Below are 27,449 nucleotides of genomic sequence, written 5' to 3'. Positions count from 1 at the left end.
AGTGGCAAAAGTTGGAATTTCATGACCTGTGCCCTGTAATGAATTTTAAGCTGTTAAAGCTAATCTAGTTAAAGCTAACAAGTCGGATTGCCTTCCCAATGCGAACCAAATCTTTTCAAAGTTCACAAAAAAAAAAAAATCCTAAATACAATTTAGGTGTGCTTTTTATCAAGTTCAGTTTGACAAAGCAAGCATAATAAAAACAGCTGATTGGTCACTGAGGTTTCATTTCGCAAATGAGTTTTCATCTCCCATAATTCACATTAACCCTTTTTTGAAGTCCAAAACTATCCCAAGCAAGTGTAAAATATCTTCGCAATTTAAGTGAATTTGATTTGAAATTTGCACATTTCTCATGCAATATTTCAAAATTCATTTTTAACACAGGGTGATGGAAACCCAGCTACAGTGGTTTTTACCAAGATTAAAGGGTGTTTGGCACAACAGACTCCCTAAAAAACGAATGAATGATGCTCATCCAATGAGATTGTTGCAGCTCTCTTATGTTGTCAAACTCACGGTTTAAGGACTTGATGGCGCAGTGCTGCTTCTGGCCATCTGGCTCGAGGAGGGTTCCATGAAACACGCAGCCGAAGTGCCCTGGTGCACACAAAGACAGGAAAACATGGCAGAGATTATTAGCACATCAATCTATCAAAGCACTTTATACCCAAGAGGAGTGCGGGCATACAGTAGCAGGTACGTGTAGCATTGAGGCCAAAAAAGCAAGAACAATGAAGCGTGAAAACATTATGCTGTGACTACAACTGGCGTTTAACTCTCAGACGAGTTTCTTGCAGTATGGCTATGCACTTTCTTAAATCACAGGAAGTTACAGTGTGAGGTTGGCTTTAGGTTTTGATTTTGAACAGTACACAGGGAGATACAGGAAGATTTTATTTATAATATTTGATCAATTTTTTGGCTAAACCAGACACCACTCTAAACTAATTCACTTTAATTTTTTATTGATAATCTTTTCATAAAACATTAACAAGGATGGTTACAATGCTTACGTAAGGGTCAAAGTTATACATTTTTCAAATACAATTTCTTATTACAAAGTCTTTTCAATTGCTGTTCTTTTCAACATTACACTACTACAACAAATAATAACTTGACTTCTAGTTGATCATTTAGAAAAGTGGCAGAGGGTAGATTTTTCCAATGAATCATCTGTTGAGCTGCATCTCAATCATTACAAATACTTCAGAAGAAATCAGTCAAGTTTGGTTAAGGAACAATCATAATTTGGGGGTACATTCTGTCTGGGGGCATGCGAGAGATCTGAAGAGAGGATTGCAACATCAACAGCCTGAGGTATGAAGACATTTGTGCTGGCCATTACATTATAAACCACAGGACTGGGCAAATTCTTCAGGAGGATAGCACTCCTTCTCGTTCTCCTTACTCCTTCTACTTCAGTCTCCACATTAAAGTTCCTGAAAGCAAAGAAGGTTAAGGTGCTCCAGGATTGGCCAGCCCAGTCACCAGACATGAACATTATTCAGCATGTCTGGGGTAAGATGATGGAGACATTGAAGATGAATCCAAAGAATCTTGACGAACTCAGGGAGTCCTGTAAGATCACTTTCTTTGCTATTCCAGATTACTTTATTAATTATCTGACATTTATTAAGTTATTTATTTCATTGCACAGATGTATGGATGGTGTCCTCCAAGCTCATGGGAGTCATACACAATATTATGGCCCTATCATACACCCGGCGCAATGTGTTGTAAGGCGCAACGCAATTGCTATTTGCTACTTTCAGCTTGGCGCAAGGGTCATTTTGAGGTGTTGCGCCACACTGTTTAAATAGCAAATGCATTTGCGGTCATATGTGCGCCCATAGGGGTTCTGGTCTAAAAAAGCAGACGTGTTTTGGCGCGTTGCTATTTTAAGAGACTGTAAATAGTCTGTTCTTTAGACCAGAACAAAGTCGGTCTATTGTCTGGCGCTAAGTGCGTCTGGCTTACACACTACACACAAGATGTAGAGCAATACACAAATATCTTTACATATGAAAAAGATATAATATATTAAGGATATATATAATAAGGATATATATATATATATATAGGGTATAAATATAAATTATTAAAATGTTACAAAACATAAGAATTTCTAGCCTACATGAATTTAAAAACCACTGCCTTCATACTTTCTTCATCTCAGGAGGCTTTTTCAGTTCATTCAATTTGCTTTTGTATAATGTTATTATTATTAGCAGTATTATTTATTATATCCATATTTATATTTGTTTTATTAAAAACAAGCTTAGATTTGTCCACCTGTCAGGTTTATGACCATATGGGGCACAGCATGTGTATTTGGAAATAACTCAGTATTTTGACCACACTTCGTTATTATTGTTTATTTACTCGTTTGCTGGAAATTAGAACTGAATTTAATCATAGTTTTGAAACAAATCTTTGCGCCTAACAAACAAAATTAATAATTTATAGGCTAATTGATGTCTGTGCAGTAAGGTTTCCCTATCCATATATTCCCTATAAGTAAAAATGAACTAACTTTACGTCATGTAAATAGCAAATGCGCTTATGGCGCGACGCAGCTGGCTCTTAAAGGTAATGGGAGATGAGACTCTGATTGGTTTATTTTCAAAACAGACCTATAACTCATTAAGAAAATAAACTCAACCCTTTTAGACCATGAGCCACGGCTCAAAGCGGATTTTCCCATCTTTATTTTAGAAAATAATGATTATGACACGCCCTGAATGCGTTTGCGCCCTGCGCCTTCCGTTTTGCGCATGGACCGTCAAAATAGAGCCCTGATAGTTTTCCCACTGCACCATGACTTCTACTCTGTCCATTATTTCTGTTAAGTGACAAGACTTTTGTCTAAGCAAAGTCAGACCTTACTGTCCTAATTAAATAATTAAAAATCAAGGCATGATCATAATTTATTTTGGTTAAAATAAATGTAATCTAGAGGCCTTTGCCTTTCATTTAAGCCTCTTCTGATACCAAATTATAAACTAGATCAAGTTATTATTTATTGCTTCTAAAACTTGGATAGAGACCAGGCTTTTGTCAGGTAGTATGTTTTTATCAAAGAATCCTGAAATTGTATTTTCCCCTACAAACTGGTGTAATGATGTTATAAAAAAAACTGGTGCAGGCCACAGAAATATATGAAAATAAAATGTTAAAGTATTTTAAAATTAAAAAAAGAAAACTTTAATTGTAACATTACTGTACTGTATTTTAATCAAATATATGAAGACTTTGAGCATAAGAAAATTCTTACAGACACCAAACTTTATAATTTGTTAATATTTCTACTTCTATAGTTTTATTTTTTTCACGGAGTAATAATTTTTTAGCATTTCAAATAGTTTTTATTTACAGATTTTTTGGTTTGAGTTAATTCATTGTGTTTCTGTCATTTTATAAATTTTTAAAATATGTCTAAATACATTTTTATTTTAGCTTTAGTTTGCTTTAAGTTCAAATTAAATCACCCTTACTGGATACAAACTCTTTCCATCTAATTTCAGGTATGGTGTAATTCACATCTGCAGCACAAACCGTTTGCAAATACCTGAATTACTATGGTTTTGTTCAAACCTTTGATCTCAATTATAGTCTAATATGTTATCCAATCTTCTCAAAACAGCCACATAAAAGAATGATTGCCGCAAGACTGTGAAATATGAACTCAAGCGGGACGGATGGAGCGCAGTGTTGTGTTATAACTAAAAGATTAACCAATTACAAGAGTATTCTCTCTAATGAGGGCAGGGAGAATAGAGAGGGGATGTTGTGTTGAAATAATAGAGCGTGGAGTGCTATAATCTCTCTCCAGCTCAGCTATCACGTCTTCCCAGATGGCAGGCGAGTCAGATTACCGGCACAGAGCCCTGAAACGGCCCAACAATGTGCCTGGAATTTAACACGGAAACAAATCACCACACATGCCACCCCGAGCACCCCAACATACTCGCATATACACCCGGCCTCTTCCTCCAGCTCTATAAATCGCTCCGTGTCACATGCACAAACACAGGGTTCGGTTTCTCCATAGGAGTGTAGTGTGTTCGGTTTTGGGGAGGACTGGAGTTTTTTTTTTTTACCTGAGCTTTACTGTAAATCTGATATGCACATTCACACCCCCACACTCAGTGGGACAATGAGATGACAGGGCAATTTAACGTTCAAATGTCCAAGCTGCCGGGCGGATTGTCAAAGTTTAACCTTTTAGCTTTAACCACGGGTGAAAATGATGCCCTCTGCCAAATCTCTCAATTGAGATATTGGGTTTCTTGTAATGTGGGGGATGGGGGAGATGTTTGGTGCCAAATGTGTTACAGTAACAGTACAAAGACACATTGGTCAATAACATTATATTATATTATATTATATTATATTATATTATATTATATTATATTATATTATATTATATTACATTATATTATATTATATTACACTACATTACATTATATTATATTATATTATATTATATTATATTATATTATATTATATTATATTATATTATATTATAAATTATATATACTTTTGTGCCTTAGCTCACCCAAAAATGAACTCTCATCATTTAATAACCCACTGTTGAACACAAAAGAATATATTCTGAATAGGGTTAGAAAGCAGCACCCATAGACATTTGACATTCTTCAGAATATTTTCTTTTACAGAATAAAGAAATTTATACACATTTGAACCACTTGAGGATGAGCAAACTGTAAGGAAATGTTCAGATTTTGTTGAAAACATAATTTCTCAAATTAGGCCACATTACTTATTTGGCAGTCTTTTTTTCTTTTTTTTTCCATTTTTTCCCCATTTTTCCTTTTAGAAATAGTAACAAATGATTATGTCAAACAGTTTTTCCTCAGTTTAAATTTAGTTAAAAAACATATAAAGTACTGTATGTATATTAAATACATTTTTAAAAAGTTAGAAAAATAATTTCAAAATAATAACAAGGATCATTTGACATATAATCTAACTCTTTACTTAATAAACTAATAACCATATAAAATATTCACCAAAAGTGACAATACACTTCACAATTATTCACCCTCAATTGGTTTCAAACCTTTATGAGTTTCTTTTTTGATGACAACAAAAGAAGATATTTGAAGAATGCTGTAAACTGATGACCCTGACATCCATACAATCAGGCTCATTCTGAAAACATGACACTATATACATTTCTCAAGAGCTTCAAATACGTCCCAGGAGCTACATTTTTTGCAGTTTTAGTTTTCGCAAATTCACTAAAGGCTGCTGTGTACGCTTTTTCAGATCTTAAATTTCTCTCGTGAGTGCCATTTGTGCCAGCTCTTCTTGCATAAATACACCAAAGGCCACTGTCGACTGACTGACCGATTGACTGACCCTCTTTCCTCCTTCTTTTCTTAAACCCAACCAATAGTGTTTTCAAAAGCACAGATTGACCTGATTCATTTGCATTTAACAGGAAACTTAAGTGGAGGGTGAGTAAATGCCGACAGAGTTTTCCCTTCTGTGTTTGTTTTGTTTAATACAGATATTTGTGTCTCCTCACCTCTCCCGATGATCTCATTGACATGTAAGAGCAGATCTTCTCTTGCGATGACCACATGCTGGACCTCCTTCAGCAGCTCAGGATGGAGGCTGCCTAGATCTATAGGCGCTGTAGAGGGCAGCAGCGGAGACGCCAGGTCCCCTTCCATTGGCCCGAGCATTGGGGACAGATCCACATGGGAATGAGCGTAGAGATGAGGCCGGCAGGACTCTGTCTGAGACAGAGGCAAGTTTTGGTCTGCAAGGCAATGGGGTTGAGAGGTCAGAAGTCAATGGCTTGTTCACAGAGGCCTGGGGTCACCTGAACAAAGCAGAGAAAGTCTGGGAGGCAGAGTCATTACAGCAACTACAAAGAGTGGAGGAAACTCTAAACCATGCTATACACATGAGAGGGGATTTTTTTTCGTCTTTTCAGACAAAAAAAAAAGGTGGCAAGAGAGCATGCAAAGTCTTTAGAGAGAAAAACCCTTTATAATAAGAGTAAACCATTCGCGTATGTGACCAAATACTACACTGAGGTGACTAAAAAATGTCTAATGATGGGCACTGGCTAATGAGCTGTTTGAGTTCACTTGCCAGAGGTTGAGTTGGAGGCTTAGCATAAGTTGAATAATATATTACATTAATAAATTACATTTATTTTCTTTGTCTGTGGCATCACTGTGAAGTGAGCACATTGATACTCTCAAAAACATGTACAAAATTTGTCACTGGGGCAGTATACTTTCAAAAGGAACACTTTTGTACCTAAAGGTACATATTATGGATCCAATGAGGGCTTTTTTGACTTTATTTATTAGTTTGATCATACTAAATGGGTGCAAAGTACATTTGACATGCTGTAAGCTCTCTACAATCTGAGCGCCTGATTCAATTCTTATGTCTGTTTCCAATCAAACCAGCAGAAAATGCAAGAGGGTCTCACATACCATGCAGAATAGACATGCTACTGTACATGTGCTTTGTTGCTGATTTATTTTGTTCTTGGTTTCTTCTGCTTTTGATTTTAGAAAATCTGGTAGCATGCAATATACTCATATTCATTCATTCATTCATTCATTCATTCATTCATTGTTTATTTATCAATGACTAATTATATCAAGCATAACTAAGTTCTATCCTAAAACAAAATAAATAAAAAAATGGATGATTGACTAAGGTTTTTTTTATCATTTCAATTCATATCACATGTATAGAGCTGTCTTTTCAAAGAGAGGCACACACATATAGAGTAATTATATATATACAGTTGAAAGCAAAAATACTATCCCTCCTATGAAATTATTATTATTATTTTTTTCAAATATTTTCATAGTGACATTTAACAGAGCGAGACATTTTTTCATAGTATGCCCTATTATTGTTATTTTTTTTGGAGAAATCTTATTACTTTTAGTTTGGTTGAAAAAAAAACATTTAAACATTAGTTTTAAGGTCAATATTATAAGCTTCTTTAAAAAACGATTTTGCTTCGTTTAGCTACCGAACAAAACACTGTTGTCCAATGACTTGCCTAAATTGCCTAGTTAAGCTTATTCACCTAGTTAACCTTTTAATTGCGCTTTAAGCATAACACTTTGTTGCAAAATAACAAGCAAAATGGTTTGTGCTGTTATCAAGGCAAAGACAAAAGAAATTAGTTATTAAAACTAATATGTTTTTAAAGAATTCTCAATTAAATGAATGATTTATGAACTAATGAAAATACATAAATATTTTACAGAGGACTAATAATTTTGCCTTCAACTGTATATTTACACTTATAACTAAAAATGTACAGAATTTTTGTTACCAAGGTGTGCCAAGGGTTAGAGAAAGGAAAGTCAGAAAAGTGTATGCTTGGAGAAAAAAATGATCTAAGACCAGGCTTGCCTATCTAGAGCTATAGAGAGAGAAAAGGCAAAGCTGGTCTGAGATCAGCAGAAAAGGCAAACATCCACCAGCGGCGTGTTTTGAGCGAGAGGCAGCGAAGCGTAGAAACATACCCTCAAGCAAAGTGGTTCTATAGTCCACCGACTCGTGAGAGACCATTTCATTAGTGGGACTGACACTCCTCGCGTTTGCCAACATGTCCAAGTGCGGAATGTGAGCCCGGCCGTCATACCAAACCATAGTCTTAGCTAAATCTACAACCAGAGAGAGACAGAGGGTGAGAGAGAGACCGAAGAGAGGTGAGAGAAAAAAAAAGGGACAGGTCGCTCCACCATTGGACTTCAGCAGTGTCAACTCCCATAAACAACCCAGAAACAGCTCTCTTTCTTCATCTCACACTGTCAGTGGATTCACATTTAGTTCATTCTGATCAACATTAGCAAGTTTGATGAGTCTAGATGTAATGGCAGCGTAATGGCAGCTCAGAGCTTGTCGCTAAACTGACCTTTAAGTGCAAGACATTCTTGTCGTTATTACATTTTTGTGATGGGTTTTTACTGTGTAGATGTTGTTTAATGCAAATACCTAAAATATCTTTAAAACAACATAAATGTATGAAAATAAATTGAAAAATTTGTATTAATAGTAAATTGATGGTAAAAAAAAAAAAAAATCGCAATTTAGTAAGCTGTTTCAGAAATTATCTATATTAAGCACAACTGTGAGCACAAATCTCACAATTTATGTTAGATTCATTCATTCATTTTCTTGCCGGCTTAGTCCCTTTATTAATACGGGGTCGCCACAGCGGATTGAAACCGCCAACCCTTCCAGCCGCAACCCATCTCTGGGAAACATCCACACACACATTCACTCATACACTACTGACAATTTAGCCTACCCAATTCACCTGTACCACATGTCTTTGGACTGTGGGGGAAACCGGAGCACCCGGAGGAAATCCACGCAAAGGCAGGGAGAACATGCAAACTACACAGAAACGCAGAGGTTCGAACCAGCGACCTTCTTGCTGTGAGGCAACAGCACTACCTACTGCGCCACTGCCTCGCCTATGTTAGATTGATATAAGCAAATTTTTGTTAAACATTTTTTTTCCATAAAATATTATTTAACAAAAGTAAAATGTATCTTTTTGCCTTGATGTTTGTTTGTTTGTTTGTTTGTTTTGAAAGGATGCAAAATTTATACTATAAAACTTTTAAAAATAAAACAGTGTTTGCAATAATTCTGGAAAGCTTCTGAATATAGATTTTAATTTAACTCACTTTACATTCTTACATAATATTAGTCTATAATCTCATTTAAAAACAAATTGAATTGATTTGAATGAACAATTAAAAGGTTGATTGACTAATTCAATACATTTTTATTGAATGAATCAGTGTTTTTGAACAAATCACTTGATGACAAACATTTTTTAACAAACATAAACAATTAATTGTAACTATCTACTGAAAAAACAAACAAACAAACAAAAAACACCTACTGTTTTAATACAAATCTTATGATCAAATCCTTATTCTAAAACACTTTATCCTACCTTTTCTGTAAAATTCAACGTATTATAACATAGAAATAATAAATCTGTGTGGTTGGATGGACTAAAGAAATAATAAACTAGCAGAGTTGCATGTTTAATAGACATAGCCCAATCACTGACATTAAGAAATTAAACTATTTGAATGTGTATGAATTGAGATCGAAATCTTTTAACAATTTATAGTGCAGTCAGTGTGGGTTGCATCTAAAGCTGTTTTGTATAATAAAGTGTTTCATTTTGTATATAAGTGGTGCTATTTGCATTATTTTTATAGATCTAACCGCTCTTAGGTTATACAAATGATGAGAAACATTTGTGCGCATAGTGCTGCATATTTCATTTGAATAACCGCAGGAGGCATCAAAACAGCTCGACACATATACATTAAAGACAGCACAACAACATAAAAACGCAGTCACATACCATCAATGTGCTTCTTTCTCTTGATCCAAACAAACACAGCGATCAGGAGCAGGAGGAGGATGGACACACACACTCCTCCAGTGATCAGTATCCTGTAATCCTGGTCTTGAGCCAAAATCACACGGCCCAAGATCACAGATGATGTGGCCTGCTTCCACTACAATGGACATAAAAATTTGGGGGTTATTTTCCGCAAATATCAGTGACCATATACAAGTACATTGGCGACTAATATTTGAATAGAGCACAGCAATTACAAAACACACTATTGTCTGAAGTTGTTCATCGAGTTTGCATTTTTTTTTACTTCTTTTTAAAACATTCATGCTTAATTGCAGTGTTTGTGCAGAAAAACTACATTGCACATGATGCAATACAGAATTTTACACCAGAGCCATGTCTCTCCAATTATTAACCACAAATAACCTCCCCATGAATTCAAAATACTTACATATTTGTATGTAATTACCCCAAAGTATTCGCCCCCGTTTTTATTTTTTCAACACATTTCTAAACATAATAGTTTTAATAACTCATCTCTAATAACTGATTTCTTTTATCTTTGTCATGATGACATTAAATAATATTTGACAAGATATTTTAAGACACTTCTATACAGCTTTAAGTGACATTTAAAGACCTAACTTGGTTAATAAGGTTAACTAGGCGGGTTAGGGTAATTAGGCGAGTTATTGGATAATGATAGTAGGTTAGGGTAATAAGGCATGTTATTGAATAATAATGGTTTGTTCTGTAGACTATTAAAAGCAATATAAAGGGGCTAATAATTTTGACCTTAGAATGTTTTTTTTTTTCATTAAAAACTGCTTTTATTCTAGCCAAAATAAAAAAGACTTTCTCCAGAAAAAATAAATAAATAAATAAATATTATCAGACATACTGTGAAAATTTCCTTCCTCTTTTAAACATAATTTGGGAAATAAAAAAACAAAAATAAATAAAAATCAAAGGGGGTTTAAAAATTCTGATTGTTAGCTGGATATATGCGTGTTTTGCAAATAAACTTAAAATATATTATTTTTGTTAATGCATCAAACTACATCAAACTTTAAATTAATCGTATTATATTTTACATAATTATTTATTTGATTTTGTCATTCATAATGGTTCATGGGATTGTAGTTCTATCCCTAATTACTGCCATTAAGTAAAATTAATATTTATAATGTGTTGGACAGATTTTATGCCATTAAATACAAATAAATGTTGTACAAGTATTTTGTAGCATATCTTAACTCTTATTAATTCATAAAACCATAAACAAGTAAATATTATTCATGCTATCTGCAGGTTTTGTGAAAGTAAGTTTTTAAAGATGTTTTAAAGTAAGATGATTTTGTGAAGTAAGAAAAGATTTTATAAAATATGAAAATTTTAGGAAAACGTCAATAAGTTCTCCACCTTTAATTTTACAGGGAAAACACAATGAGATGTAGTAGTTAAGTAGTTTAGTAACATTTAAAAGTTTTAAAATACAACCAGTTTGCACTGACATTAATACATTTTAAATTCTTTGAAAAAAATTGCTAAAGGTTTGAAAACAACATATTAAACGGTACCTTCTGACCAAACAACACAAAAGTGATGCTCTTTATCAATATTTTTTCCTTGTCCTCCAGATATATAAACTTTGGATGCAAACCAACCTGAGAAAAGGAGTCTCGCTTTCTGTGTAATTAATTAAAATTAAGCTTATTTGTGATTAAACTTATGGTGTCTTCCGGTTAAGCACAGAAAAATCAACTTAATTCAAACAGAAAATGTCATTTCTAAACCCAATATTTGATCTTGTTTAAAGCTTAACAGCTTAATTTCTTCATTATGTAATCATCTCAAGTAACATTATCTTGATTAAAGCATGTTTATTTAACAAACATTGACAAAGATGTACTATTATTGCTCTGCACGCAACATTTTACAGCCTTCACTTGAATGAATTTAAGTCTTTCTGCTCTGATTTAGGACCTTTTAAGGTTTTAAATTATGGGAGGTTGAATTAAGCCTTTTTAAGACCCTTTTAAGACCTGCAGAAGCTCAATGAAATAGACAGCCAGAGAACGTCCATGGCATCACATCTGCGTCACATTTGCTTCAGATTTCATACGCCGCAACGTGTTTACATTTGAACCTCCAACATCACAACAATCCATCTAGAAACATCCTCAGGGAGCGTTTATGCTCCGAGAGAGAGCGAGAGGGTTTCACCGGTCATAAAGCAGCACCGCAAAATGAAACGCACACATCCACTGCAGGCAGGAGGGGAAATTGGATCAGAGATTGAGCCTCTCTTATGTGGTGCGGTGTTATTGAGTTTAGGCTGAGATGAGTTTTAGCGCGCTGCGTTGTGATGGGGTCAGATTAGAGCATCGTGTCACACGCACCCCGTTCGTCTCTCTCCGACAGATAAGCACTTTATGCTGAGACCAACGTTTCCTTGATCTCTGAACCAATCATATCAGACTGTCTGGGGCCTGAAATGCTCTTTTTTAATCTGCTTGCTGAGCTTGAAAAGGCAAACAAGGGAAGCTTCTTATCAGGTGGATTCTGATATAGTGCCCTCCACCAATATTGGCACCACAGCTAAATATGAGCTAAAACATGACTATTGTTAAACCCCTTGATCTTTTGTTAAAAAAAAAAAAATAAATAAATAAAAATAAAAATAAAAATACATATATATATATATATATATATATATATATATATATATATATATACATATATATATATATATATATATATATATATATATATATATATATATATATATATATATATATATATATATATGTATATATAAACACTTTGCAACACTGTTTTATATATACAAACATAAACTTCACAAAAATTTATATAAAGAAATCTGATATATGGCCATATATATATATATATATATATATATATATATATATATATATATATATATATATATATATATATATATATATATGTATGTGTATGTATGTATTTATTTGTAATTTAATAGTTTTAAAATATATATAAATGGCCATTTCTGTAATATTTAAATTTATATTGCATATATGACATATTTATATATGGTAAATCAAAACATGAACTTGTCATCATGTCAAACATGAACATCAGACTTCTATTGCAACTTCATGAATTAATTTGAGCAAAATGTTTTTGAAGTATCTTCTTATTGATATTTTTGCATAAATGAGTACTGTACACCTGAGTGACTGGAAATAAGAACATGTCAACCATGACCACCTGATTCACAGAGATGTAAATATGAGGTGACACATAAACCAAACTCACCTCGTCATTCACCAGAATGGGTTAGAAAAAAACTGCTGTAGCTGTGATTTGAGGCAAAAGGTTGTTGAGTTTCACAAAATGGGAAGTGGTTTTAAGAAAATAGCAAAAACACCAAAATGTCAATTTTCACCATGATGACAATAATCTTACAAAAATTTCTTTCAGTTTCTGTCCTAACACACAATTATGAATATGGTTTGAGTTAGTAACGTATGCGCATAACTGAGTAGGATAAACTTTTTATTCAATAAGACAAGATGTGCATAAACTATGATGGAAGCACTTTTACCGAACAAATTCCAGTATGTGCATTAAAAAAGTCATGTGATTTTGCTACTGTATAAGAGATCATGTGATGATAAAAAAAAAAAAAAACTTGTGAGAATGGACAAACAAGCAGGCTGAGCACATTGTAAAACATCTGAAATGTTGTTTTGGTCATTCTAAAATGACTAACCATTGCCTGTGCTCCGCATCTCACGCCTTCAAACACCACCACGGTTTCATTGAGTGTCGGCATTGTCTTCTGAAAGCAAATTGTGTTTTTACTTTTGATATTTGGCTCCAGTTAACCAGAAAGTGATGGTTTTGTTCTCTTTGACTCATTGGATAGAAGCGCTGCTTTATTTCATATGTCTTTTTATGTGATATTCCTGTTTTGTGCATAAATTTAGTAATCATTTTTGGATGGAAACATAGTAATGGCATTACTACAGTACAACTACTTGAAAGAGTTTCAAGTAAAACCCTCTACATTCATCCAAAAAAACAATTTTATGCACCTTTGGTTTTTGCTAATATTCCAAAAAAACAAAACAAAAAAACAAACAAACATAAAAAGGTTAAACAATAAAGACATTCCATCCTTGCCAACATTTAGTCGCTGTGCAGTATGGTTCATTTCGGCATTACTTGGTTTTGTTTTGTCAACTATGTTTGAATTTCAACTGCAGATTAATGCTGCTTACAGTAGGTGAAATTACAGCTATATGGTACCGCTACTGTAAATGCAACATAAATAAATGTGTGACATTGTCTGTCTCATGCTGGTAGTAAAGAATTGGTCATCATCCGTGTGTGTAAGTCACATTTTAGCAATGGTATGGCTTGTTAAAAACCTCTCCTTAAAAGGGACAAAAAGTACCAGGTACTAGGAATGCCCTCAAAAGTCATCCCAAACCAAACAGCCCCATCCCATGCAATGGAAAAGCACCTTTAGTGGAGGGCAGTATACATAAAAATGACAATACGAACTCCTTTGATGAAGTGAATTATTGATACTAATCCTCATATCTACATTCCTGGAGACTATCATGGTTTGAGAACCTCTACAAAGATCATGTTTGCTTCTTTGAGAGGCTGCTGGAACAAGAAGAGGACAAACGGCTGGCTGACAAGAGGCTCTGAGTGGATTAAAGTGGGCTAAAGTGCGTCTCGTACCTCCACCTCCAGCTCTTTGGCGGCGGTCTGGAGCTCCATGGGTACGGTGCATTCGAGCGTGTTGCCCACCAAAGTGACACTCTCGCAGGTCCGATTTGAAACTCTCAGCACCTCACCGTTTTTCACCGCCTCTTGATTCACAGGGGGGACCTGAAGGGGGGAAATGAGAGAAACAGAAAGGTTTGATGAAAGAAAAATCTGGGGTGTGATTGAGAGGGATATATGGGCCGTATAGATTGTGGAGCTTCTACCCGTCTAAACCCAGCCCGTTCTGGTGAACGGAGCGGAGCAGAAGGCAATAAAGACAGCGATCGCATTCCTCACATGACAGCCTGGGCTTTACAGATTGGACACACTCCACTCCTGCACCTGTTACCATACAGCACCAGCCAGCCTGAGATCCAGTGCGAACAGACGCACATACACTTACACTCCCTGGAGCACATCAGTCATTCACAAAAAGCAAATGATCACTGCTTAAAAATGTGTGGGTTTTTTAGTTAGTAAGTGCAGTCAGAACAATGTTATTTAGAGTGGGCATGACAAATTAAGAACTTTTATAAAGTACTGGTATTGTAATCTCAATAGCAAATGCGTTATTGTAACTAGCGGTGATAATTAGTTGGATATGGGATTCATTAAAGTTCAACTGACTGAGACCCCATTGAAAAATAATCACAAAATGATGAACTTGTGGAATCTTATTCTTAAGCTAACACTGAGCAAAATATAGATTAGATTAGGTTCAACTTTATTGTAATTACACAGGTACAAGTACAAGGCAACGAAATGCAGTTAAGTCTAACCAAGAGTGCAATAGCAGCAAGTGTAGGAAATAGGTATAAGTTATAAATAGGGATGCTCCAATCAGGATTATTGCAGCCGATACCGAGTACCGATTTCTTGTCATGATGATCTGCTGATACAGGGTACCGATTCTGATGCTTCAAGCTTTATAATGCATAAAGTCCGTTTTGCCTCTAAGTATAATACTTATTATATTATGGAGATTTAAGTATGCTGCATACATACAATCACTTAAACATGTGTCTTATAACCATTATAAGTAAGTATTTATTATAAGTATATTATAATTATAATTATAGAACTAACAATGCGATTTGGAAACATTGCAAATGATGAAAGAAGAATTCAACGTTTCAATCAAGAAAAAGTTTAGAGCGCATATTTGATGCTTAAGAAGTTAAAATGCACACCTATACATTCATTAATTATTGGTCTATAAATTACTGTTTATTTTAATAAGTAAAGTACAAGAAGTTATATTATTACATTTTTATGTAAAAAATATCATTTTTAGTTTTTTTTTTAATGTCTCTAATATTTTTTGCCAGGTTTTAGTGAACTTGCAATATTGTCAAAAACACAGCACTTTCTGTTCTTAGATGTAAAAAGGCCTAAATACATGCAAGGTCGTTCAAATATATCCAACTTATCCAGCATGTGTTTTACGCAGCGGATGCCCGTCCAGCTGTAACCCAACTGCCAACTGACCCAGCCGAGGCTCTAACCAGCGACCTTCTTGCTGTGAGGCGACAGCACTACCTACCGTGCCAACGCATCACCGCATCCCTAGTTATAAAGTATAATTATAAAAAACTATGGGTAATATTTACAGATGGATGTACTATGAACATTATATACAGGTTGTATTAACTATGATCAGAGATTAACAATAGATAAATATATATGTACAGGTTGCTTTTCATTATCAGCGGTACACAGATAGATAGGAACATAATTACAAATCTATATGTATATGTATAGTGGGCATGTAAAATTCAAGATGAATTAGTGCAATGCAGTGCGATGAACATGTGCAATTTTATAGACAACAAACGTAACCAGTGTAGTTACATATATACTATACTATATACTATACATATACTATTTACAATTCATTTAAAATTCTATTCTATACAAACTTTAAATAGTAAACTACTATACTATACAAGCATTCTCTTTATCATGACTTTATCATATTCACGTTGTTTATGATGGCAAGTACAACTATAATCACATTTTTATTTAAAACTTGTAATTTTTTATCTTCTATCTGTTCTGATTTTTTAAAAATGCTTTATTTAGACGTTTTTTATTAAACAATGTGTTTTCATCTAATTATTTTTTTTAAAGTAAACAAACCTTACACACAAAAGCAAAACTGAAATGACCACAAGAAGCACAAATGTCCAGAACAACTCTCCACTGGCACCGGTAACTCACAATCTCTGACATTTTCGATAAACCCCTTGAGCATCAGCAGTGCTGCCAAGTGCAATTTTATTTCCCTAAAGAAGGCCTTAAGTATCAAGCTGCAAAATCTAAACAAACAGACTGCATGGGAATGAAAGTGCTTGATCAGAGCGATATGGCAGTTTAATGACAATTAAGCTAAAAAGAGCCTGCTGGTGTGCCCATTATTGAGTATATACTGGCTTTAAACGAGTCTGAGCAGTACACAACACTTAATATGAGTCTGTGTGTGTGTGTCTGAATGTGTGTGTAAATCTGAGTCCCAAGAGGGGTACACGGGGATTTGATGCTGCCGTCTCGCATGGGAAGAAAAAGTAGGATCTCACGCGACCCCTCTTTCCCTCCTCCCTTCCACAACAGCTGCGTTTGACTATTGAGTGGCGGTTTAAGGAAAAAAAAGCTCTACTCTTATATTTCATTGTTAAAAATGCTGGGTCGTTTCACTAGTTTACCCTCACCAGGGCAAAAGGATCCCACCATCAATGTGTCAGAGGCTTGAACCTTTAGGGGCAAGAGAACAATGTGAAAGATGGAGGTGCAAAATGTGAAACAAACTCCACGTCCTGTTTGCTGTATTGTTTCCTTCCAGTGTGTGTGAATCACTCTGTGCATGTGTGTTTCTGCTGGTTCTGCTGATTTTAACCAAGGGGTTGATGTCCTGAGACTAATGTTTTGTATAATGTAGCTGGGACAAAAAATATCTCAGCCAATCAACGTTTGTTAGTGCCTTTGCTAACTAAGCAAATGAAATGTACCATACATCGAAGTATAAAAAGGTTAAGGTACTGTAAAAATCAAATGTGCAGCTTGTTGTCTAAAAAACAAATAAAATCTCCGTAAAAAACTAGATATGGTCTAAATCTTTTGAAAATATGAAAACTTTTGAAGGCCATTTTTAAATTGTGAAGACATCACAAATGTTGATTGGCTATGACAGTTCTTGCACCAGAAGCATAATACAAAATATTGATTTAAAAACATTGGCAAAATCAGTATGATTACCATTTCAGCTACAATATGTACACATTATATACTATCTTTAATTAAAACATCCATAATTACCTGAACAGCATTTCGAATGTTTCCAGGAATGTTGAAATCCAGCAAAAAATAATTATAACTACTAATTAGGACTGTGTCCTGTATCGCCATGCTAACACACACACACACACACAAACACACACCCTTGATTTATGTAGCTTTCTGCAGCTCTCACATCATCTTCAACTATAGCAAAGCTGGGCTCCGCCCGGTCAGTACCTGGTTGGGAGACCACATGGGAAAGCTACGTGGATGCCAGAAGTGGTGTTAGTGAGACCAGCAGGGGGTGCTAAACCTACGGTCTGAGCGGGTCCAAATGCCCCAGTATATTGATGGAGACTTTATACTGCTCAATGAGTGCCGTCTTTCGAATGAGACATTAAAGCAGGTCCTGACTCCCTGTGGTCATTAAATTTCCGTGGTTGTCCTTCAAAAAAAGAGTAGGGGTTTAACCCCTGCATCCTGGCCAAATTTGCCCACTGGCCTCTGTCCATTATGGCCTCCTAACCATTCCCATATCATAACTGGCTTTATCACTCTGTCTCCTCTCCACCAATCAGCTAGTTTGTGTTGTGTTGTCTGGTGCAATATGGCTGCCATCGCATGGATGCTGCACACTGGTGGTGGATCAGGAGCTTCCCCCCAAGAATGTGTAAAAGCGCTTTGAGTGTTCAGAAAAGCGCTATATAAATGTAAATAATTATTATTATTATGGTTTAGTTTTATAGAAACTGGGAAGCACCAAAAAAAAAAAAAAAAAAAAAAAACTAACAGTTTGTTGTGCATTTTACTAAGAAGCAACAAACAGCTATACTGTATAACAGAACTTTAACATGTTTTTTAGTATGATAAAACAGCACTGCTTTTTTCTTTTGCGATAATGGAAGATTCAAAAGCTGTTGACTGTAACATAATAAAAACTCTGATGCTTTTGAACAAATTTCAGCCTTACACCATATCCTAACAACATGAAACAAGATTTCTGCAACAAGCAGTTTGGAGGCCTGCACCAAACACGAAGCGACATTACAAAAACATTTAAATGTCATCAACTGCACTCCCAATTGAATGGTAAAGGCTTTTAATCTAGTTAGTACATATTAGCCTCTTTAATATTATTAATAGGCTATTGAAGGACTGATGTTTGATGAGTTTGATGACTGATGAGTTTGTATTAAATTGCAGTTCTGACTTTAATTTTAAAACCGTCTGCTAGTTTTTTATTTTCAAGATCTAAAGTAAACTGCTGCTACTTACCTCATTTTGACAATAAATTTCACATAAAATGGTATTTAAATGTACATTGGTAGCATTTAACACTGAATAAAAACTTTAAGTGACACTATGCGTGACTATGCATAGTTTAAAAGCATCTGAATTGCTTCCACACTACAGATGTTATAATTGAATATTTTTGGGCTGTGTTGTGCTCACCTTAATCTCCAGAATGTTCTTTTTGCCCCTTGGTGTGACAGTGGGCTTCTGAAACTCCTCAAATTTGGGATCTTCCACGTACAGCAGGTCGTACTGATCAGTGGAAAAACCATCCAGGACGAAGGTCATTTTAGTGGCGACCGGAGGCTGAACGCTGAGGCCTTTCAGGGAGGGCGTGATGCAAAGGATATTTCTCTTATCCTCATCATGACTGCAGGTCTGGGCATAGAGGAGAAGACAAACATGAATATTAGCCATCTCTGTTATTATAACTGTGCCAAGTCAGTGCTGAGGCATGTTGCAATCTTTTGTGTGTCCAATTCTCTTTATCTTTTGCTTGTTTAGGAGCACAGCATGTGTAAGATTTATACAAGGCTAACCAGAGGCCATGTTTTCTTAAGAGTTGGGGTGATTACATGACTGAGCAGATTTAAGTTCAGGTTTCATAAGCGCAAACATTAAGTATTCGCATTACTTTCACATCTCATCTATGGGTACACAACGTTTAAAAAATTGTGATATTTAAAGACGGGTGTAACAATAATACACTCAAGTGTAAATTTCATGCGTATCCCAATACTGAACTCACAATACAATATAATTATGATTTTTTTTAAAACTAAATGAAGAAGCAGGGCTTTCAAATCCTTCGAATTTTCTAAAAAGTATCATTTTCTGTTGCTGTAGTTTTTTTTTTTTTTTTTTTTAGCTGAAACATTGAAAGTGTAATGAAAACACCCTACTAATAATATTTTACACAACTGTTTAAATGTTAGGGATATTTGGCTACAGTAATATTGTGAAATATTGTTACAAATGTAAATAGCTATTTTCTATTTTATTTTATTTTGTTGCAAAGTTGATTTTTAGAATAATTTCTCCAGCCTTCCGAATCACACACAGTGATGGGAATATTAGCGCTATAAATAAACAGCGTTATTATCGGCGATACTTTTTTCAGTAACGAGTGATCAAATGAATTACTGCTTCCCCCTATACAATGCTGTTACCATTACTGACAATAAGTGAAGTTTATTTATAAACAAATTTCGAGAGGATCACGTGTTTATGATTGTTCACAGCAATTCCAACTTTAGCTAATGACTGATTATCCTATCAGACGATCCTTAACTCACTATAAATAACCAGACTTTTCTCATCTCAATATCTTCGTCTTGAAGAAACCCCCCACCCAACCCTACTTTCCCTCTTTCAAACGGGCGTCACGGTGGCCAGCGATTAGCGCTGTTGCCTTACAGCAAGAATGCCCCTAGTTTAATTCCTTTCCAAACCAGACGGCATTTCTGTGCGGAGTTTGCTCGTTCTCCCCATGGTCGCGTGGGTTTTCCCCGGGTCCTCCGGTTTCCTTCCACAGTTCAAAAACAAGCACTCTAAACAATTAATCCAAATACTTTAGCTAAACTCTGAGTACACCTTTCAGCATCCATATCTGACACTGACACTACAACAAGCAAGAGGGGGAGTCATCGAGATCTACCTGAGCTTAAACTCCCCTCTTGCCTTGCAACGGGAGGGAGCCCAGGGCTCAAGGATCTTATAAGCTCAGGGCTCTCTCCCGGGACAGCACGCCAAACTAGCTTTATTATCAATCATCAGCTAAGTGTGAGCTCTTGCAAATGTGAGATAATAATTGAGAACACTGAGCAGTGTCTCTCTCATATATGTGTGAGTGTGTTTGAGGCTAGGGCAGGACACATAACCAACCAGTGATGATGATTGGTCTGTCTGTGAATGTGGTTCAACTGAGAACATGATGACTGGCTTAGATAGAGTACATTTGCATCTTTTGCCAAACAGAAACAGAGTACCGCGGGCGTTCACATGTGCACTCGCACAGTCAGTGGCACACAACAAAGACCAGGAGTCATAACAATAGCAAATCCAACAAGTTCAAAGGTAGCGTTTGCAAACTGGAAATATAAGCACTACGTTTTCCTTGTTTAGATGAAAGACAAGAATGTTTGTGTATGGTGCAACTTATGCCAAAGAAAAAATAAGTGTCTCTGCGTCGGTGACAAGTAATTCTAATCTAATGAAGCACCTCACGTCATCACAAATTAGTAGCTATGCAGGTGATAATGTGAGCTCTGTTACCAAAAGAGGAGATCAAGCCACGACGTCAAAGTAAATAAAACTTCAGGGAAAAACAGAAAAACACTTATTTAACAGACAGAATTAAACAAAAATGTCTAGATATATCGGCGAGGACATGCTGCACATTGTCCACATTAAAATAAAATACAATTTAAAAACATTACAATAGTGTAGATGAGTATACAATGTTTTATATTTATTTAATAGTCATTTGATAAATTAATTTTTTTAAGTAACGCAAACTAAAAGTAACGTTACTTTTATAATTATGTAACTCAGTTACTAATTGTGAGAATTAACTAGTAACTATAACTAATTACTCCTTTATTTTACTGAACTACTGGACAAGGAACATGCACACTGGTCACATGATGCTTCAGAAATGATTATATGCTCAAGAAACATTTTTTATCATTGTCAATATTGAAAGTATTTGTGCAGTATACTTTTAAGGATAGTTTTTTTTTCTGAAAAAGTTTAAAAGAACAGCACTTATTTGGAACAGAATTCTTTTATCTCGTTATAAATGTCTTCATTGTCATGTTTGATCAACCTGGCGTGCTTTCGCTGCATAAATCTGCTCCTTTTTTCAATCAACAAAATCCCCAAACCTTTCAACAACAGCAACCTTTTTGAACCAGATGTGAGAGCCATCAGCTTGCATAGCATACATCGCATCTTTAAGAGCAGTGGACAAGGAGTCTTTGTGAGTCTAAAGATCTGACTCAATGCAATTATGCATGAGTTACAACTCGAAGCCTTCACATGCCAGCAGTGGCCCCAGCCCTGCCAGGTCTTGCCACACACCATTTTCATTCCCCATTATAACATCACAACTGCCCATTTCTACGGTATGCCTGCTATTTGCACATCCCCGCCGTTTAATTAGCTGTCCTCATCTGAACGCTCCACTTTCAAAAGCATAACCCTAGAGCAAGAGACACATTCAAATTGTTCGATGCCATTATTTATGAACATAAGGCATCAGAGGCGTCTCTGATCCAAGACTTTCATCCAGCAAACCTGGGTCTCCCTCTGCACATTTGGCAAGATAACAACACTCTCTAAAGTCTAAAAACAACTTCTTCTGTAATTCAAGACATTCTGATTTCACATAAGTGCCATTTCACTATACAGTACATATATATAAGAACTTCAAAAGCATTAGTTCACTAATTATTTACTATTTACTTAATGAAGATCTGCATGTTCTTCTAAATCTGTTAGACTCTTCAAAACACAAATTAAGATTCTTTTTTTTTCATCAAATCTGAGTGCTTTTTGCACTTTCATTAAAAGACTGTTTACCATTTGTGACATATAGGGCTTTATTTTGACGGTCCATGCGCAGAGCGCAAAATGCAGGGTGCAAACGCTTTCAGGGCGTGTCAGGATGCGTTTTTGCTAATTTAAGGACGGGAAATCTGCCTTGCGCTATGGCGCATGGTCTAAAAGGGTTGAGTTTATTTTCTTAATGAGTTATAGGTGTGTTTTGAGAAAAAACCAATTAGAGTCTCATCTCCCATTCCCTTTAAGACCCAGCTGCGTCGCGCCAAGAGGACGCTATTTACAGGACGCAAAGTAAGTCTAAGTGGAAAAAATTAGCATTTCAGAAGCAAACAGTTAACAGTTGACAGTTTTTTAACAGAAAACTGTTAAACAGAGCATCTACTGCGTGAGAATGAGAGATAATGGAACTATTTTCACTTTCGCTCTTGGATAGGGAAACCTTTACGCACAGACATCAATTAGTCTATAAATAAATACTTTTGTTTTTTAAGCGCAAATATTCGTTTCAAAACTATTTCTAAATTCAGTTCTAATTTCCAGCAAATTAATAAATGATTAATAATAACAAAGTTTGGTCAAAATACTGAGTTATTTCCAAATACACCTGCTATGCCCCATATGGTCTAAAACCTGACAGGTGGACAAATCTAAGCTTGTTTTTAAAGAAACAAATATAAATATGGATATAATAAATAATACTGCTAATAATAATAACATTATACAAAAGCAAATTGAATGAACTGAAAAAGCCTCCCGAGATGAAGAAAGTATGAAGGCAGTGGTTTTTAAATTCATGTAGGCTATAAATTAATATGTTTTGTAATATTTTAATCATTTATATTTATATCCTATATATATATATATATATCCTTATTATATATATCCTTAATATATTATATCTTTTTCATTTGTAAAGATATTTGCGTATTGCATCTTGTGTGTAGTGTGTAAGCCAGGCGCACTTTGCGCCAGACAATAGACCGACTTTGTTCTGGTCTAAAGATCAGACTATTTACAGTTTCTCAAAATAGCAATGCGCCAAAACACGCCTGCTTTTTTAGACCAGAACGCCTATGGGCGCACATTTGAGCGCAAATGCATTTGCTATTTAAACAGCCTAGCGCAATGCCTCAAAATGACCCTTGCGCCAAGCTTAAAGTAGTAAAAGACTTTTGCGCTGCGCCTTGCGCCCCATTGCGCCGGGTGTATGATAGGGCCCATAGTTTATAGAGTCACCAAAAGGTCAATAATAATCAGACAAAAAAAGAACTTGCTGTCACTAGGATTAGTACACTCCAAAATCTGCATGTGTTTCTAAATCTGTTAGACTTTTGTTCATCTTCAAAACACAAATTAGGATTTTTTTTTTATCAAATCGGAGTGATTTTTGCACTTTCATTGAAAGACTGTTCACCATTTGAGATATATAGTTTATCAAGTCACCAAAAGGTCAATAATAAATACAGGACTTCAATTAAACTGTAATTACCATCAGGTATTAAGGCTGGTTTATACTTCTGTGTCGAGCGATCACTGTGTCTGACAGCGCATGCCTTACCGTGCAAATACTTTTTACTAGCTGTTTGTGTTGCTCTGCAATAACACTTCCGAAATGTTAGCTGGCAGTAGGTTTTTATGTTCCTCTGTGTCAAGTTTCTTTACAAGAGTTTAGTTTTTTTCTTCATGGTTGTGATGTGTAGTTACATTTTTTGAGAGGTGCGCGTCAGCGTCAGTATATGCCGGAGCATATGCCAGAGCATACATGTGTTCGATGCAGAAGTATAAATCAGTAACAAAAGCACATAAAAAGTTCAGATGCAAAAACCTCTAATTGCCGCATGAAATCTTCTACTAAAATGTGTATTTTTTTTAGCCTCCTTTGTTTTTGTTCTGTTTGTTTATGTTCTGTTATAGGCAATGAAAAAAGCTATCCTTTGCCATGAAGATAAAATTAATGAAGCTACACAAAAAAAAAAAAGTGAAATAAAAAAATAAAAATGAAATTTTTGAAGAAATTTTGAGATGGCTCTTAGAGGTTTTTGCATTTGAAATCTATACATTTAAATTTTCTTTACATAAAAACACTGATAAGAAAATTTGGTCAGGATGCTAAGCCATGCTTTTTAGGTTCAGAAATCAATGCTTATATGTGAATGCATTCTAATCTGTTCATCATATACAGTGATCAGGTTTTTCGAGATCTTAAATTAGTTACATGTTTTGAAGTGAGGGTTTTGTGTGAACTGGAGTGACAGAATTCACCCAGAATTGAATCCAAATCTTTATTGGTGTTCTGATGATTTAATGAAATCTTTTGGGGATAGGAAAGACATTGCACAGCAAAAACAATGACAGCTTCTGGAGTGGGTTCATTTACACAAAACATTTCTGATGTTTGAATCTGCTTTTCAAAGGGAACTTTCCAGAAATGATCTGCTCCTATTGATAAACAGCTTTGAAATCCCATTGATCCGTAGTGATTGCGTAAAAGGATTGTTGTCATCTTACTTATTCAGTTCATTTCTTCTCCTCTATTGTTAAACATTCATCCATGAAGCCTTTATCCAATGCTCTCGATTGAGCAATATCCCAGATGGAGGGCATAAATAAAACTCACACATTCTTCCATGATTTCTGAAGAAGTCCATGCAAATTATACATCTTGCATATTTGAATAGCAACTTTTTGCATATTTAGAGATCCGAGGACTCTTCTACAGAGACAAGTCAAATACTTGTAAGGCAGTTTGGCTTGGTGTGCTGCTCGACAAACACAAAGTTTAATTGTTTAGAATGGATCAAGTATCTCAAAGGGCTTAAAGGGGGGTTGGATAACAGCTGCTGAAGAAAGCAGCCAAAGGATGATGGGAGACACTGAAAATATTTTAAATTGGTGTTGGGGGAATAGATATACTCGTTGGGAGTTAAGGTGGGATTTATTACTAATATACAGGTGTTAGTTGGATTTTACCATCTCTTTATTTCCTTTGATTAAAATATTTGTATTTAACCAAATGCAGAGGTATCACCTGCTCTAGTTTATTCACGGGATGTTTTTCTACTTAAACTATTTTGTCATTCAGTGATAATTCACCTCTATTTGGGCAATTGCATTGACTTTGTGTGTAATTTACTCTCACAAATACTTAATTCCACATTTGGTGTGAACCCAGCAGACACTGACTGATATTGTTTGCAGATGGTATAATGTATTTCAAGAAAGGCAATGAACAATTATTGAGATCATTCCTGTAAAAGTTCTCAGGCTTTCCTTCCTCAACTGGTGACGCAAACAGAAGCCACAAAAGTTTTCTGAGTTTAAGGGTCTGAGTTTAAAGTTACTCAAGTCATCATAATACTGCTTAATAAATGCTGGATTTTTAATTATGAGAAGGGATCTGCAACTGCGGAAATTTGCTAATTGTTAAGGCTGACACTCTAATGATTTATAAATGAAAAATTTTAATATTTGCTAATATTTTTAATATATTTTTAAAATATTTATTCCAGTTACATTATTGAATGATATACAGATGTTTAGTTAATTTGTGTACTATAAAATTTGCAATATTATATGTTTTTTAGAGGGTGTGTTATACGAGAGACATACAATACTGTTGATTTGCTTACCAAACAAGTGTTTCTAATTGAACTTGCATTGTAAACCTTAAATAAAAGTTAGGACATTTTAAAACTGATACAGCTCCTATTCTTTCCAAATCATTCTGCATAATACCACAAATGAAAAAAAAAGAAATAAAAAAAAAAGAAAATTCTGACTGGCCCTGATTATGCGCACCCAAAATGCACAAGACATTTATTTTGAAATGCTGATGCTTCACTACTTTCAGATGCTCATTTAAAAAGATGAGGGGGTAAAATATCCACTAATGCAAGCATCTACAACATATTTTATTCTGTTGTATGGAATAAAAATCAAAATTTTGTTTTATGTTAAACCGAAGGAAAATGAATGAATGAATGAATAAATGAAGAAATGAATGAATGAATGAATAAATTAATTAATTAATTAATGATTAAAATTAAAAACTATCTTTTATTTGTTCAAACTGAATCCAAGACATTTAGAAAAACATTTTAAAGGAACCCTGTTTTTAAAGATAAAGACGAAACAGGAACTTTGGATATTATGAGGCAAAGTGGAGTAAGGTGTCAGTAAGAACATACTTGAGATGAGAAAAGCAGATTTCAGTGCATATCGAGAGGGATCCGGCATGGAAATGACCCCCTTTGAATCCCAAAAACAGGTGTTGTTCTTGCTAGAAACCCCACTGTGGTGTCTGGAGCATGTTAGAGTGCTGTTAACACCCCTCACTTCCCAAAGGCAGGACCGGGACAAAGCAAAACTTGAACCTGACCCCTTTTGGTTAGAAGCATCAAGAACTCTTAGCCAAGAAGATGCCATGCTCCTAAACAAATACAAAGCCTCTCAGGTTCACTCTTAATTGTGGACATTGCCAATCGACAACGACAAGCTACAGCCTGTGAGAAATGCTTTTCATGTTGGTGGGAAAGGCGAGATTGGCTGATCCTCGGATTTAGCAGAGATCTCAGAAGTAGATATTCAAGAACGCTCTTGAGGTTTCGGACATTTTTTTTCTGAGCCACCACAATTCGACTTGCTTCTTAGCGCTCCTTCATTTGGTGATGATTGCAAACGCAACTGATGGAAGGAAGAAACCAATGGAGATCAGTCTCCGATTTTCTTTCATTTCAGGCCTGTCAGCAGCTAGACTGCGATTGTAGCCCGCAAGAAACCTGAGCTACTGACCGCATTTCTGTTTCCGCCCTCGCTGATCGAACCTCAGTGTAACAGATGACAGCTCAACTCAGGTTACCCAGTCGTAGTCAATGTGATTCAGGAAAAAAAGCTGACAGAAGACAGGAAGAGTCCCACCACAATGCTCCCCAATAAAAGTGAGGGGGAAAAAAACAATAAACCTCTTGTGCTTCACAAATTAGGACAAGAGTATTGTCTCGACCCCAGTGTTTATGGAGAAGAATTTACAAGCAGACAGCTGCAGATTCGTCTTAAATCATTTGGAAGGATAGCCTGTGTTTCAAGCGTATCTGCTCATTTTGTGTACTTAATGCCTTTAAAAGAACACAAGACTCAA

The 27,449-nt window shown here is 35.3% G+C and overlaps 1 protein-coding gene across 2 annotated transcripts in view; it reads right to left on the bottom strand.

The window, feature by feature from the left end:
- Nucleotides 1-27,449, bottom strand: part of met (MET proto-oncogene, receptor tyrosine kinase) — a 92,428-nt gene that overhangs the window by 14,034 nt on the left and 50,945 nt on the right. For both annotated transcript variants that reach the window (XM_087310261.1, NM_001007124.1), the window contains 6 exon segments: nt 18,908-19,126; nt 14,156-14,305; nt 9,413-9,569; nt 7,542-7,682; nt 5,558-5,794; nt 520-600 (listed from right to left, as the gene is read on the bottom strand). In XM_087310261.1, the coding sequence (XP_087166387.1) occupies nt 520-600; nt 5,558-5,794; nt 7,542-7,682; nt 9,413-9,569; nt 14,156-14,305; nt 18,908-19,126 (985 nt within the window).

Source organism: Danio rerio, chromosome 25 (genome assembly GCF_052040795.2).
Source record: "Danio rerio strain M-AB ecotype USA chromosome 25, GRCz13ab, whole genome shotgun sequence".
Taxonomy (NCBI): domain Eukaryota; kingdom Metazoa; phylum Chordata; class Actinopteri; order Cypriniformes; family Danionidae; genus Danio; species Danio rerio.
The sequence above is the reverse complement of the archived record's forward strand: the minus strand, read 5'-3'. Positions and strand labels throughout refer to the sequence as shown.